This window comes from Carcharodon carcharias, chromosome 17 (genome assembly GCF_017639515.1).
Source record: "Carcharodon carcharias isolate sCarCar2 chromosome 17, sCarCar2.pri, whole genome shotgun sequence".
Classification (NCBI taxonomy): Eukaryota; Metazoa; Chordata; class Chondrichthyes; order Lamniformes; family Lamnidae; genus Carcharodon; species Carcharodon carcharias.
This window is the reverse complement of record NC_054483.1, coordinates 112,833,220-112,849,702: the sequence shown is the minus strand read 5'-3', so window position 1 is coordinate 112,849,702 and position 16,483 is coordinate 112,833,220. Positions and strand designations below refer to the sequence as shown.

The 16,483-nt window shown below is 38.7% G+C and overlaps 1 protein-coding gene across 1 annotated transcript in view; it reads left to right on the top strand.

Moving 5' to 3' along the window:
* The window catches only part of trim8b (tripartite motif containing 8b), an 87,911-nt gene extending 72,129 nt beyond the window's left edge, over positions 1 to 15,782 (top strand). The window contains exons 2-6 of the mRNA XM_041209535.1: positions 328 to 423; positions 3,075 to 3,308; positions 6,055 to 6,086; positions 8,189 to 8,304; positions 13,363 to 15,782. Of these exons, the coding sequence (XP_041065469.1) occupies positions 328 to 423; positions 3,075 to 3,308; positions 6,055 to 6,086; positions 8,189 to 8,304; positions 13,363 to 14,033 (1,149 nt within the window). The 3' untranslated portion in view covers positions 14,034 to 15,782. The remainder of the gene's footprint in view (positions 1 to 327; positions 424 to 3,074; positions 3,309 to 6,054; positions 6,087 to 8,188; positions 8,305 to 13,362) is intronic.
* The last annotated feature ends 701 nt before the right edge of the window (positions 15,783 to 16,483 follow it).

The following is a 16,483-nucleotide window of genomic DNA, read 5'->3' as shown; positions in this document are numbered from 1 at the left end:
GTTTCGAGTCCTCATGACCCTTCGACAGAACTTGCGTACCCTTGTAAACTTGCTTGATTTAAGGCTAGTAGGAGAAACTTTTTTTTAAACCAGTTCTTCCTCATAGCCAGACCTAGTGAATCCAGCAAGTTTACTTTGGGATTGCAGCTGGCTTTGTCAGACTTGTGTGTCTGGACCTCACAGTGCTAGCATGGGCTTCATGCAATAGAGGCAGCTAATAAAATTTCTGATACGGCATGAAGCAAACCTTCTGCTAGAAACTGTTATTTCAGAATGATGTGTTTTCTTTGAATTTAATGACCACTGTCACTCTGTTTTTCTTTACAGCAAATGCTGATGAAACAGCAAGAGAGACTGTCAGAAAGAGAACAGGATATTGAAGAACAAATCTACAAACTGAAAACTGATAAAAGCGTGATTGAGGTAAATAGAGTTCCACATTTAAACTTCTGAACCTTGTGATCTAACTTCTTTAGGCTGCAGGAATGTTAAGTGGAGATGGTTCAGTGATGTTAGTTGAGTCTTTGGCATTTTCTCTTGGACTTAATTTGGAGCATTATGCTCGTCAAGCTGATGAATGATACCATTAAGAAAGCAGATCATTATTCTGCTTTTATTAGTTAGGCGTAACTAGTAAATCTCCAGTTCTAAATTCCCTCTTCATCTCCACATTCTACTACCCATATAATTCCCCACTCATTTTTCCTCCTAACGTGCTGAATTAGTTTTTTTTGGTTGAAACTGGCTACTTGCTTCAACTGAGAATACTGTCATCTGAATCAGAAGATTGAGTTCAAGCTCAATTTCAATACTCGATATAATTTAGGCTCAGACTTGTGCTCCATTGTTGGGTACCTCCATTTGAATGAGACATTAAACCAAGATGTGAACATAAAAGATCACCATAACACTGTACAGAGATTTCTAAAGGTACTTTAGTGGCCAGACCAGCATTCCCCTTTTTCAACATCACTAAAACTGATTCATTGGTGTTTGTTGTGGTACTTTGCATACAGATGGGCAGTGGCATTTGCCTCCATACATTAACTAACGTAGCACATTCGGTTGTGAAGTGGTTTGGGACACCCTGAGAATAAAAAAGGTGCTAAACAAATGCAAGTGCTTTCATTTCTAATAGGAGCTTTAACAGAACAAAGCTTAGAACCCAACTGCCTGGAATGGAGCCTGCATCTCTAGGATCAAGTTCCGACATGGTGCATCGTAAAGGCCTTGGCTTAATTGCTAGGGAAGTCAATGAGAGGGAACAACCGGACATCAAATAAAATTAGGCAAAAGATTTGAAGTGAAGGTGGGAATGAGGGCAGGTGCGACTGGGTGTGGTGAGGGAGAAATGGAGTCCCCCAAAGAATATAAACCAGGAGCAGCAATGATCAAACTTTATAGCACTGTTTTCAGACTGCATGAGACCAAGTGTCGTTTTGTCGTAATTATTCTGCTTTTAGTAATTTAAGTTCTGTACATTTCAACAGTTGTGACTGTTGATATTCAGTCATGTCCTCCTACTGGAAGTATTATCTAATATGTGGAAGAGATGGCAGTAATGTTGCAATTGATGCAGATATTCAGAGTCTGTTTGCCACTCTTGTCTGAAGGAGGTAAACTGAAGCACATAGCTATAATAAGGTTAAATGTAGGCATATCACAATTAGTGATCTGAAGACAAGCTTGTAGCAAATTTTAAAAGTACAAATTTTATAAATGCATGTTCTGTTGGTAACTTGAGTGCGTTTTTGGAAATTAAATTTCCAATTTATGTTAACCTGGGGGAGTGTGAAAGAAAGAGAGTGGAGTTCAGGTAATTATGGTTGAGGAGGGCCATTTGGTCTATCTGATCTTTTCAGGTTGAAAAGCCCAAATTTATTCAACCTTTCCTCTCAACTCTTAACTGACACTGGCTCTTGGCTGCACTATTTCCAGTGCTTGAAGACACTTGGTCTCATGCAGTCTGAAAACAGTGCTATAAAGTTTGATCATTGCTGGTCCTGGTTTATATTCTAATGTTTGACTGTATAGCTAAATTTCTATTCTGCATTGCTTGAATTTATTTAACATCAAGTCTATGAAGGTTCTTGGTTTTCTTCGGATTTATCCCTAACTTTTTTTAAAAAATGATATTACAATGCCATTCATGGAGGACATGGGCCTTTTTTTTCCCGTGGATCCCTGATGCCCTCCAATTTGATATATCTCAGATTTCTAATGAAGCATAGGAGAAATGCTCTAATAGAGATTGGATTCAATTGATCTTCACATTTATGCCCAAAGGCAGTTTTCCCTTCATAAACATCGAGAACTTACTTGAGTACTACAGTCAAGTGGCCTTCAAGCATTGTTGTATATATTTATATTAGGACTTCAAAAACTGAACATTGGGAGGGAGAGCCACCTGACATTGACCTCTTTTTGAACCTTTGTGCAAGATAATTCATAATTATCCAAACAAGCTATGTCCAGGGTGGATGCAGCGGTGTTTGCACATCGCAGGAAATGCAAAAACATTGGGGCCTAGCATGTGTTTGCCCTCTCAATGAGAAATGTTTAGTATGCACATTGCTGAGCATAAAGAGTGTTATAAAGATTGATCTTGACCGATTCTGATTAAAGAAGGAAACTATTTGACATGCGGTGAATCATTTCAATTTTCGATTGTGTATCTGCATTTGGTGATTTGATACCTCCTGTAGATAAACAGAAGGCTGAGGAGTGGTATTTCCACATTAAAAAAACAGTCCTGAACTCCCCTTATATTGGCACAGACGTAAGAGCGTGTGCAAACAGCAAGACTTCTGCAATTTCCAGGATGTCTGCATCCACAGATAAGCCTAAATGGCACTGGTTTGAGGCCTGCCCAGTGAGCCATTGGGCTGGATTTGCTTGAAGCTTTGTGATTTTTTTTTTTATATATCATTTGCTGAAATAGTGTCTAAATTCTCTCTTCCTTCTAGCCTCTGGTCCCTCCCCCCCCTTCCACCGTCCCCAAGGACCAGTTGCATTTCTCCAGATTGTGTACATTGGATAAATTAAATGATTTCTGTCACTGCCTTCTTTTTAAGGAAAAAGTCCAACAATTAAAAGAAGAAGTACGCCTGCAGTATGAGAAAATGCGTCAGATCTTGGAAGAGGATCTGGGGAAGACTTTGGAACTGATTGATAAAACACGAACAAAATTCTGTGACGAAAATGCGTCGCAAGTGCATCAGCTAAATGAGCGACTGGAGGAGGCTAAAAAATTACTGAACTCTGTCCAAAAAATGTGGGACAGGACAGAGGATATTTCCTTTATGAAGGCAAGTTTTAAAGTAACGCTAGTTAATCTTCAATGATATTGCAGATGGACTCGATCAAGTCTTTAACTGAAGTGGGGTTAGACCAGGGCAAGCAAGCATAATTCAATACATTATCCCTGATAAAGTCCTACATTCAGTCTTTTATTTTTGCAGTACTTTGATTTTATATGATTTATAATTAAATAGCAAAACTTAAGGTGTTTTGGCAAGTAGAATTAATTGGAGCATAGGATTTTCTCTGCAACATAGGCTAAGGAGTTGAGAAAAGTACAAAATTGAGGAGCTACAGTGACAGTACCAGCAGGATGAGTTCCTTAATTCTGTGACTCATTTACATTGGTACTTCATTGTTTAAATATGGCTGTAGAAATTTAGAATGGAGCAAGTTAATGGGAAGGCTTTAAGTATTATTATAACTATATTGCCCATTCCTCCCAATTCATATGTTCATATTATGATATTGCATCTCCCTCCATCTTAGAATGCTTTGAAGGTGCGCACCTAGGCGAGCTAGACAGCCAATACTGTGGCTGAACCCAACATTGGGAAGTATGCCCCCGTAGATGTGTATTTTTTCCTTCTTTTGCTTTATTTCTGCCATCTTTTTGGGGAAGAATCAAAGAGTTGACTAATTGAAGGCATACCTTAGCGCCTTTGGGTGTAGCATGTTTGAAAGGAGGTGCTGTGTTGCCATGCTGCTTTGACCAGCTGCCATCTTTCAGTATTACTGGCACCTCTGTTGCAACTATGTATTGGGAAACAAAGTTTTCTACTTGAAAAAGAGAAATGCAGGTATGAATTTCCCCACTCCGCCCCAAACTTTAAATTAAGGCACACATCCTAAAACAACCCAAGTAGATTGCTTCACTGTCAGCTGAGATAGCATGTGTGAAATTAATAGATTTAAATATGTATAAATGTATTTATCAATTCCTCCCTGACTAAAACATTCTTTTGTTTGAAAGCACTATTCAGCAAAACAAAATATTGTATTGCAATTATTTTCAATTAAAGTGCACCAAAGAGAAAATCTGGTGCACGGGGGTGGGGGGCAGTGTTTAAAAACTCTTCGTTGTGTCAGCTCACTACAGCAAAAAGGGAGTTAAATTGCATTTACAAAAAGGGACGTGGGGTTTAGTTTGTTTCTGTGCTTTTGTTTCTTTAATTTAATGGAGTGAATATGCATTACCTCAGAATGGCTATAATTATTTCATCCTCATTGTTTCCTCATTCTGAAGGTATTGAAATTTTATTGCAGAAATGAGCAGTTTACAGAAGGCTCTTCGTTTCTAAATTAGCTTGAAAAACATACACACAGCTAGTTTCCTGACTTTTTTTTTAAGTGGCCAACTACTGACAAGTAGTCCTAATAGGAAAATAGTTTAATTCCTGCCCAGAATTGAGCAGCAATAAGAAAGACTTAAATTCCAGGTTGAGTTGCCAGAACTATAGTTTCTTGACTTTGTTCCTAATGTCACTGCATATTTTTTTTGCCAGTTCTCTCTTCCCCATGTTACTGTTCTACACTAGAAAAAAAGATGTGTCACTGTGGGTATAGATATAGGAGTGGGATTTTTAATTTTGATCTGTGTTAAAATCCTTTCTTTCTGGTTTCCATTGAGATGAAAAATCTCATATTTGCATTTTCCTCCCTTTTCCGCTTTAGGCTTCTAGGATACTTGGTTTTGGGTGTCTAATTCTGGTAGAAATAAATAGATGGTTTCTGTGGGCAAAGGCCACCTGCGATATGAATTGGTGATCTCGGTTTGGGTTCAGTTAAGTGATCTGCACTGGGTTGAAAGTAAGGGTGCTGTACTTTGTCTCTGTTTTTCCAGTTGTTGTCCGTTGACTTTGGATGAAAAGTGCACACGTGGGTTTTGGATGCAAGTTTATTGTTTAACTTATTTGATCGTATTTCATTCCACCACCAAAATTATGCATTTAATAGTTTCCAGCTTTCCAGATTTAATGTTTTGACCGGTTTTAAAATATGTAATTTAGACATTTCTGTTTCCATCTTCACTGATGCAATAGCAATTGATGAACTCTTGCCCCTTCACAATAACCCATAAATGTAATTATCTTGGAAAACTTGCAGCATCTTACAGCAGGGGTTGAACCTGGACTTGATAATCTAAATGAAGGGAGGGGGGGAAAAAATCAACTAGAGTGACTCCAGATCACTCACTCATCTAATCCTGGAGAAATTAATTATTTGACTGAAGGAATATACGTGTACTATATTTTGCAAATTACAGATATTACACTATTCAATTGTAGTGTTGGTAAAGAAAACCAAAGAATACATACTAGGGCCCAGAATAAAAGAGGCAAATTCACCTGGGATTCCTGCTCCTGATCACTGTCCTATGATTCCTGCTGGGAAGCGCCCATGCCGAATTGTTGGTCTAGGACAGGGGGAGACTTGAAGTGCCCATTCAGTTACATAGCATGCTCACCATCACTATCCGGACTCTTACATAAAGAAGGGCAACTTGTTTACATTGCCAGAAGGCTACTAGTGCCCTATCAAGAATGAGAGCCTGTAAAGAATCAATTGATCACGGAACTTTCCATTTCTATTCATTCAGCTTTAACTGTGGACTGTAAACATTTTAAAGGATTTTATCAGGAAAAGCCCAAATTCCCCCCTTCCTTCACTCATCTTAAATGTAATTGTTATGATGTCAAAAATACAAATAAAATGGTAGCCATGTTGCTTATTGTAACTTTATTTTTTTTCCAGAATACCAAATCAGTAAAAATTTTACTGGAAAGGTAAGCATTAATATCTTAGATTATTTAAATGATTCGTAAGAGAACGAAGGGTCATCTACGTGTAAGGGATAAAATTTTGAAAACAGCCCTGATGTGTCTTTTTATGGAAAGCTGTAATGTGCTGGAACTAACTGAACTGAGAATCTAGAATCATTTGGGCTATCACTGATGGCATTAATTCTATTAATTGACCTAGACTCACAAAGTTGTATTACTTAAAATATAGTCTTCCCCTGTAAATCAAACCATCTGTCTTAGCACCAAATTTAGGTAATAAAAATAATGCCACTACAGACTCTTCAAGGTAGACTGAGCTGTGTTTCTGCATGATCTGTTTGAACTTTACTTGTTGCCCCCACAAAATACCCTCATCAGTTTTCTGTGGTGTTGCTTGCAGGAAGTGGAGACCAAGTATAGTCTTCAGGTGAAGCAAGATTAGCAGCAGGGAATAATTGGACTGTGGCATGCAGATGTAATTCAGTTCCCAATTTAAATAATTTTTTTTCTTGTTTTGATATATGTTGCTTTTATATTACTTGAGGTCAGTCAAGAAACCTAGGACTGTTTGGGAAGCAGAAATGTCAAGTTGCTTGGAGCATGAGTGCTCTTCCGAAGTGTAGGTTGATGAACTGGGAGCTGTATAACTGTACTACTGCTGGTGGCAGGGTGCTATAACAATGTGCAGAGTTTCCATAAACGTGAATGCAAGAACTTATGGCAAAAAATGACTTATTGAATAGGAAGTGTACAGTTACATAGTATTTTTAATAATTTTGAATCAGCCACCTGTTCATTGTCTCACATTACTGTACAAGGCATAGCAAACCGAAGGATTCACTATCTATCCACAATTCCTGTAGTAGAACAAGCAAAACCCATTAAATAAAAGTGAGAGAATGCTGGAAATACTCAGTCAGCATCTGTGGCAAGGGAAACAAAGTTAGTGTTTCAGGTTGATGAACTTTCACCAAAGCCTTAAAATTTACATATAAAAAAATGCTGCGCATGTCACCCTCACTTACAAGTGCCTATTTCACTGAAATGTTGATTTTCCTATTAACATTTCAGGAGAATTGGGCAGGTTTGCAAAGCACCGTAATATTATTTTTGGTGGGTTTGCATTGTATTGGCATAGCTGTTGCCTTGATTATCTGTAATATGCATCTTTACATGGTAATTTTACAGTTTATGTCCATTCAGAGAATAAATGTAGTGAATGAATGGTAGCACATGTGCAGAGTTTACCCAATGATAATTTGTTGCCTGTGATCTTGGAACTATGGTTTTTAGCTGGCCAGGATTCGTGTTGGCTATTCTGCACCATTAAAGTTTGGAATGTAAACCAGCCCAAAAAAGATGTCTCCTATCAGTGATGAGCTAAATGTGCTTTCTGTTCAAAATTATGAATGTTTTTCTATCCCCGTTAACAATAGCTATTTGTCTGTGAGATTTTTCCGTTTGAGAGGGATGAAATAATACAGGCTATGTCAGAGAATTTTGACTTCTGAACCTATCGTTTCCTCGTTGGTATCCAGTGTGGCCTAGAATGCGAGTGCTGCAATGTTAACAGACTTCAAAGAACGTTCTTATAAATAAGTTCCATGTAAATGAAGACTTCAGTTTTAAATATTTCAACAGTAATGTGACTGAGTGTGTTTAATCGTTTGTGTACTTTTGGATGGCAAGGAGACATTTTTGTACTGGTGACCATTATATAGTACAACTGTTCATTTTCAGTCCCTTCCTGGTCAACTAACAGCCCCTTTTAAAACCTAGTTGATGAAAATCCTACAGGAGTCATTTAGAATGAAGTTTTGATTCTGTAAGTTTGTTTTGAACCAGCACGATGCTGGATTGGTAAAGTGTAAATTTGACAGTGGGCCTGACATAATTTTGGTCTGAATTATCAAAGCATTATCACAATGCATTAAGTAAACCATGTTTTGTCCAAATGTGTGAACAGGCAGAGCCCGGAAAAATGGACTGCCTATACATTGCACCTTGAGTAGGTGTTTGATGTAGAGTTTTATGGTCATGATATGAAACTGAACTTCAAATATTTTTCTGTTTTGTAATGTTTATTTCTTCCATTTTTTTTTAAGGACTCAAGCTTGTACAGGAAATGGACTGCCACCTCCCAAATTTGGTCACCTCCAGCCAAAACCTTTCTTGAGTGAGATTGGTAAGAAGGAGAAACACATCAGAAAGTTGCTTGAAGGTAATGTGTCCTTTTTTTAAACAAGTATTCATACGGGGTCACTACTAAGTGTTGTTTTCAGGCAAAGTGGGATTGGAGGGTAAGGTTTAATTAAGTCATATGTAACAAGTTGAAGCTTTATAGTTCTATGTTCGCTACTTTTAGAATACTTAGATTTTATACTATTTATTGTTGGAGAGCAAAAACTGGGGGAATTTTGGGGAGCATTAGAGTTGCTGGGGGCAAAAACGTTTCCCTGCAGGCACAGGCTGAAAAGCTGGGAGCTGCATAAATGCCTTACAGGTAGAATGGTGCAGTTACAATATTTCATGTTTGCATTGATTTTGATTATAAATGGGGGCATTGGAATTTATTGTGGAAATGTTGGCAGGAATTGTGTATATATCTCTATGGGTTTGTGTGTGTGCCTGTCTCTATATCTTTGTCTATTTATATGTGTGTGTCAATGTATAATCAGTATATGTCTCTGTCTGCTCAGGAACAGGAATAGGCCATTCAGTCTCTCAGGCCAGTTATACCATTCACTGAGATGATGGCTGATCTTTGTATCCTAACTCCATCCACCCACTGTGTCTCCATGTCTATTAATACCTATGTCTAGGGAAAAAAAATACCTCTGATTTAGATTTAGAATTATTAACTGAGGCAGCATGTGCTGCTTTTTGTGGGGAAGGAGTGGAGGAAGTGAGCACACTCCACCATCCTTTTGTGTCAAGAAGCGTTTTCTAATTTCTCTCCTGAATAGGATGGCTCTGATTTTAATGATATATCCCCTAGTGCTAGACTCTTTAATCACTGGGAAAACTTTCTCTTTTTACCCTTATCAAATCACCCATTAACCACCTTCTATAATTCAGGAATACAAACCTCGCCCATCTCATCTCTCCTCAAAATCTTATCCTTGGAACTCTGATGATGCTGCATTCCTTTCTAGGCCCATATATCCTGTACACAGTACTCTAGATGTGGTCTAATCAAGGCTGCGGCAAAACCTCCGCTTTTTATATTCTAGTCCTTTAGTTAGAAAGGCTATTAGCCTGTTTGATTTTTTTTTGTACCTGTCTGCTTCATTTTAGTGGTTTGTGTAAGAATACTATATTTTTTTTGTTTCAAAAAGAATGATTTCACACTCAACCTATGTTGAAATTTATCTGCCACAGTTTTGCTCACTTGTTTAATCTATCAGTGCCTCTTTGCAATTTTATATTCCTGTCCGCACTACTTGCTGCTGCCAATCTTTGTGTCCTTGCTAAACTTGGATATGTGGCTTTCTATTACATTACATAAGTTATTGATAAATCTAGTGAATAGTTGAGTCTGCAGCACAGATCCTTGTAGGACACCGCTTGTCTCGTCCTTCCAATTAGAGTACATACCTGTTCACCATACTCACTCTCTTCTACTCTGTAACCAGGTCGATAATTTGCCTTCAGTTCCATGAGCATTAATTTTAGCTAAGTCTCTCATATGAAGGCATCAGATGCCTTCTGGAGGTCCAGATCAACTACATCTTTAGACATTCCCCTGTCTGTTACTTTAGTTACTTCACAAAACTTTGATTAAATTTGTTTGATCTCCCCTTTACAATTTCATCTCGTCACACTCATATCAGCTCAAGTTTCTTTGAGTACTTATAGATTCCAATAATTTCCCCATATCAGATGTTCAACTAGCAGGTCTGTAATTTCCTGCTTTATCTAAGACCTTTCTTAAATAATGAGTTATATTTGCAATTCTTCAATCTAAAGGGGCAATCAAGAGTGCTTTAGACAATTGTGGCTAAAGCATCTGCAATTTCCTCACCCACCTCCTTTGTTTTCACCTTTGGTTTATCAGACTTTAGTGCCATTATTTCATTCTAACACTGTTCTTTTGCTCATGTTAATTTTAGTGAATGCCTGTCCTTGATTAGTTCTTAGTTTATCTGGAATATTTCATTCGTTTGTGTGATGTGGGCGTCGCTGGCTAGGACAGCATTTATTGCCCACCCCTAATTGCCCTTGCTCAGAGGGCATTTAAGAGTCAACCACATTGCTGTGGGGTCTGGAGTCACATGTAAGCCAGACCAGGTAAGGACAGCAGATTTCTTTCCCTAAATGAGAACCAGTTGACAGTGGGATCATGGTCATCCATTAGATTTTAATTGAATTCAAATTCCACCGTCCACCAACCCGAGTCCCCAGAGCATTACTATGTCTCTGCATACCAGTCCAGCAACAATACCACTACGCCGCCACCTCTATCTTAAAGACTGATACGAAGTAATTATTCACTTTGTCTGGCATTTCCTTGTTTTCATTTGCAATATTACCTGCATCTGGTTTTAAAGGGTCCCCATTACCTCAACACTGATAATGTTGCATTCCTTTCTAGATCCATAAATCCAGTACTTAGTACTCTAGATGTGGTCTAATCAAGGCTGCAGCAAAACCTCCCCCTTTGATGTTCTAGCCCTTTACTTCTGTAAAAATTTAGTTGATTTTGATATCCTATACAAATTTCTTTCACACTGTTCTTTTGCTCATGTTAATTTTAGTGAATGCTAATTCTTGATTAGTTCTTAGTTTATCTGGAATATTTCATTCATTCGTGTGATGTAGGTGTCGCTGGCTTGGACAGAATTTATTGCCCACCCCTAATTGCCCTTGCTCAACAGAACATTTCCATTTTGCAGCTCTTACCATATTTTTTTGCCTTCCTTTGCTGTACTTTATATCTTTACCAGTCCCTTGGATCTATACTATTCTTTGCACTTCGTATGCTGTTTCCTGAAGTTTTATGTTATCTCTCACCTCTTTTGTTGACCAAGTAGAACTCTTACCTCTGAATGGTGTATATAGGGTATTAAACTACATTCTCTTTTGAACATCTCTCACTGTTCCTATGTCAAATCTCTTATCAAGTAAAACTACCAGTTTACTATTATCAGTATCTGTCTCATCCCATTAAAGTTAACCTTACTAAAATCCAGGATCTCAGTAAGTTTCTCCTTTTCAAACCTAACATTGTGTTTGATCACATTCTGATCACTGTTAGGGAAATTATCCCTTACTGTTAGCTAATAACCTGAGTCTGGCTCATTATTAAATCATCTTGTTGGTTTTAGAGCATAGTGCTTCAGAAAACTGTCCTCAGTACACTCGGGAAATTCAGTAGCTTTCTGATTTGAACTGCTCTGCTCTTCCCAATTGTTGTGAAATACTGTTCAGTGGAAAATATACCAGTGTAAAGCTATATTTAAATTTCATCAATCTGCCTAAAACCAGCATAACCACACTAGTTTTAAATAAGTGCAATATTTTAAAGGAGCCTCCATGGGGGAAAAAAGATCATCTTCCACATATTTCTAAAGAAAAATGCAAATATAAAAGATGCATTCACCAGGGCTTTTTTTTTTAATCCCTCCCAAATGAAGGTCATCTTCTGTCTTCCATCAGCAACTTTCTGTGATTACTGTTGAAGACAGCAATGTTGGTCTGTGATTTCATCAATATTAGTTCAAACACTTCATTTTCTTTTTTATGAGTAAATGTTTTTTAAATTTTTCACCTGCATCCCACTGTTTTTATATATATATATAAATGGTAATATAGTGGATATAATACTGAGCTAACAGTCCAGGAGAATAAGAATTCAAAATTCCATGACAAGTTGTAACATTTGGATGTAATGTTAATTTGTGATCTGGCACCAGGAAAACTGATCATGAAAGCTGCTGGATTGTAAAAAAAAATAAAATCCAACTGATTCACTGATGTCTTCCACCTCCCTTGTCTGACCTATATACAGCACCAGTCTTACATTACATGCATCAGGAAAAGTAGGGATAGGCATTAGGTACACGCCTTGCCTGCATTGTCCACATCTTGAGAGCAAATAAGCAACAAAAAAGGAGTTGTAAAGTTGTTTACAAGTGTTGGTTCATCAAGTAATACAGTCATTTTAGTTTGTCATGTAGTTTTTCTCTTGTGGAGTAACTATAGTATTTATAATGAATGCTACATATAAAGATGCTACTTGTGGAATGTTCATCCAACTGAAGTGCAAGTTTTTTTTAGCTAGACTAGGGCCAGGATTTTCCTGGCGGTGGGGGGGGCGGGGCCTGCTCGTCGGTGTGTAAAATGATGTGTGGTGATGTCAGATGGAACTCCTGACATCACCGCACCCCTTTTAAATTTTCAGGTAGGCGGGGCTCAGCAAAATCAGCTGAGCGTCCGCCAACCTCTCGATGGCCAATTGAGGCCATTGACAGAGTCATTAAAGTAATTAATGGATCTGCTCGTCCAACCTTAAGGTTAGTGGGCAGGCCAGGAGCCCTGGCAGGCATTGGGAAAAACACGAAACCTCATCCACGGGCGGGATGGGGTTTCATGGAGGTTTTAAAAAAATTTAATTAAAGTGTTTTTAAAAGTTACGGACATGCCCCAACTCATGTGACAGTGTCACATGAGGGGGACGTGTCAGGGAATTTTTTTTCCTTCTATTTTTACTGTTTTTTTAATGTACAGCCAATCTCCCTGAGGCAGCACTTTGCGGGTCTGAATGTCAGCGTGTGCTCACTGCAACCACCATATAAAATTTGAAATCTGAATCAAAGCATTGGTGAGTCGGGCAAGTGCTGATCATAAAGCCCGGCTGGTCACTGGTAACTTGCACCATTGCTTAAATTTTAATTAATTAATTAAAGTGTTGGTGAGGGAAGAAACCGGGAAAGTTCCAGGAGGCATTTGCATTCAGGTGGGGATCAACAGACTTCAGTAAGTGTTGGGTTTGGTAGAATGAGGTCTCAAAGAGTATCAGGAGAATACAACCCCTTATCTTGCAAAATTTCCACAGTTAATTTACACATGTGAGCAAGAGAAGCATCTTGTATATAATTGGGACAAAAGCCAAAAGTTTTTGATGGGAAAACAGGAGCTTAAACAAAACAAATATTTTGTGTTTCAATCTTGTAAAACCAGTCCATTAAATAACTAGCAACAGTACTTGTGTGCATGTGTTTGTTGTAATTGCAGATCCGTGTGTAACCTGCTTTTTTTTTTTTGCTGTACTTAACAGGAACAATAAGCACTCCTGTACCGTTTCTGCAGAGCGTTCCGGCTTACACCTGCAACATTTCCAATACTGCTGGAGAAAAACGCAAGCACTCCACTGCTTTCCCTATGCCCACGACATCTGCTGTGGACAATGGTTTCCTGGAAGTTACGGCTGGGAATGTTGCCAGCCAATTCATGGGCCAGGGCGGGCCTGTTGTAGAGGGCCAGTCAGCACAGTCCCTTGTGCCCTGCAGCTCTTCCCCACACATTGTGGGACTGACCAGCGGTCCGCAGCCTGTCCACACAGGTCCAGTCTTCAATACAACTCACTATCCCAATGGCACGCCTCCCCAGCAGTCTGTACTTTCCCAGTCAGTCGGTTACGGTGGCCGCAAAATCCTTGTCTGCTCTGTGGATAACTGTTATTGTTCTGGTGTGCCTTCTGTTTCGAACCACAATGGACACCAGCCATACGGCAGATCGGGCACTTTCCCATGGTCTGTGACGTCACAGGAATACGCACACGCTCTTCCACCTGCTCCTTCGGTACCTCAATCCCTAATATCGTATGGAATGGGATCGGCATCTCATAACAACACTGCAGGCAAGATAACTGCAGGATATATGGCCAATCCTTCACTGAACACTACACCGCAAACTAATCTTCTAAATTCTGTCTACCATACATTTTGAACAGTTTGCGCATATTCTCATTTTTTAAATTTTTCTTCTTTCTGTAAATGTTAATTTCAAATCATTTGCTTAAAAAGAAGTTAGAAAATACATTCCGCACATGATGTAACCTTTTTGTGCAATTGAATTCCAGTGCTGGTTTAGTAATCCATTCACAGATGAAGTCATGTTCTGTATTAAATGACTTCCTTTGGTTGTTTCTGCCATGAGTGCCACAACCATAACAGAATTTTTATATGAAAACTCTTAGCACTTTTTGCAGAGGCATTTAATATTAGTTAATCACAGTAGTGCTCTGGTATAATAATAACAGCAATAAACAGAGGTACCATTTGACAGTGAAGCACAAATTACGCTGATATGCGTTGACACCATTTGTCTGACCTGTTAAATAGGCGGATCTGAGAGGAGAATGATACCCTAACACTGGAAGTTGTCACAAGGTAACGCAACGCTGAATGGAGGATTGTCTCTGGCGAGTTGTCAGGCAGGACGTTCAATCATTGATTGTCATAGTTACCCAATGGTCCTTTACAATAAACCCTTTGAGTATGGACTTCCCTTGTGGAACAAGAAATCTAAGAAGAAAATAATTTTTTTTGTTTAAAGCATTCAAGGTGTGACTCTGGCTTCCTGGAGATTGGAACTGCACCCTAATTAAGCATGGCAGATTTGGCCTGTCACTTTAATCATGTAATTTTTTTTTAAAAAGTCACAATGGGACTACTACGATGCAGAGTGAAAAACTGGTCAGGCTGGGTTCCTGGCCAGCTAGAAGAAAGACAGATTATTTTAGGTTTGGCAAATGCTGTCCTGTAAACTATATATTGATAAATAATTGGGAATATGCTTAATGCATAACATGAACATTTCTTAATCGGTATTCTGTAGAAAAACTGGAGTATTTGGGAATCTTGTTTTTATTTCTAGAAAATGGTAGTGGGGGGGTGGGGGGTGGGGGGGGGAATGTTACAGTAATGCTCAAAGGGTTGAAGATCTGTTTGTCGAACAAACATCTTTTCAGGCCTGTTGTGTTGAATGGGCTATTACAGTGGAACCTCATTATTACTAACCCATGGTGGTTGTTGTCAGTGATAGGGGTGGGGGGGCTTCACCTTGTCAAAATTTGAGCTCTTCAGTTCTGACCTCATTCCTTCGCCACCGACTGCTGGGAAAAATATTTCACCGATTTTTTTTCTTTGTTTGTTTAGTTTTCAGTTCTGCATCTGGGCAATGATGGTGGCACTAGGATGTCCTGTAAATGGTAAAAGCAATTACAACAGTGCAGTTTGTTATCACTGGGCAAAAGAATGAAAGATAATTCATTACAAATGGTGCCGATGGATCTGCTGGTCTGCATGTTATAACAAAGTTTGTTTCATCAAGGGATTGAATCCCTTGGACTTTTTTTTAAAATTAAAACTGAAATAGAGCGTCAGTTGGGGACCTGGGGAAAGTTTGATGTAACAGAAGGTTTGTTGTAACGAGGTTTGGCTGTATTTTAACTGTATGGTGATGGTCCATAGGCATTTGACCACGGGAGCTCTGTTTTGCTTTGTCCCTGCAGAAAAGGGTGAATGTCAGTGTTTGGAAAAACTATTGTAATCCGTAAAATCAAAAACTGTCGGTATTTTGTCTTTCTCAAATACTTATAGTTACCAGGTTATGCAGGGTTTATCTTAACCTCCTATTTCATGTCACTTTATCAATATCTTCTTTTAAGGCATTGAATAAACATGTATACATGCATTGTTGAGGATTGTCTTTTTTTCTTATGTATGAAAAGATTCTAATTTCATTCAGCTATGTTTTTTGAGCCACAGGACAAGGAGGTTCTCAGATTTGATTCTTAGTGGCAGCTGGGCTGCTGTCTTTGGACCAAGTCACTCTGGTATAGGGAGGGAGGGGAAACAACTAGAACCCCACATTCCTGCCAGCTGTCCATTATTCTCTGCTTAATTTTGTGGCCATGAGATGAAACAAGGATCAGGCTCTGCTATAAGCCCCACTTTAGTCGAATAACTGGACAACATTCACCATCCTAGGTTGATGTATGAATGGCTAGAGAATTGAATGAGATTCTGACATGCTCCAGTCTGGCATAAGCTATTGTCTTTCAGCTGAGGGAGATAGAATTGTGAAGAAAATTACGGGAAAATTGACTTTTGTGGAAATTGGTTTTACGGTACTTTTGCTGCAGAAGTTAAAATCAAGCTGACATAATGAAATTCTATCTCTGCTCACTGTAAGCTTCTAAATGAAGGAATTACAAGAAACTTTTGACCTAGCTTCCCTGGATTTGGACTGACAACACAATTAGCCACTGACTGGCACTTGATCATGACATGATTGCTGGAAATGTAATTCCTACAGAATTCATGCAGAAAATGTTTTTCTGAAGTTGGGGTTTAAGATCTGTTGTAAAGGGTATTTCAGGGACACCTTTGCCT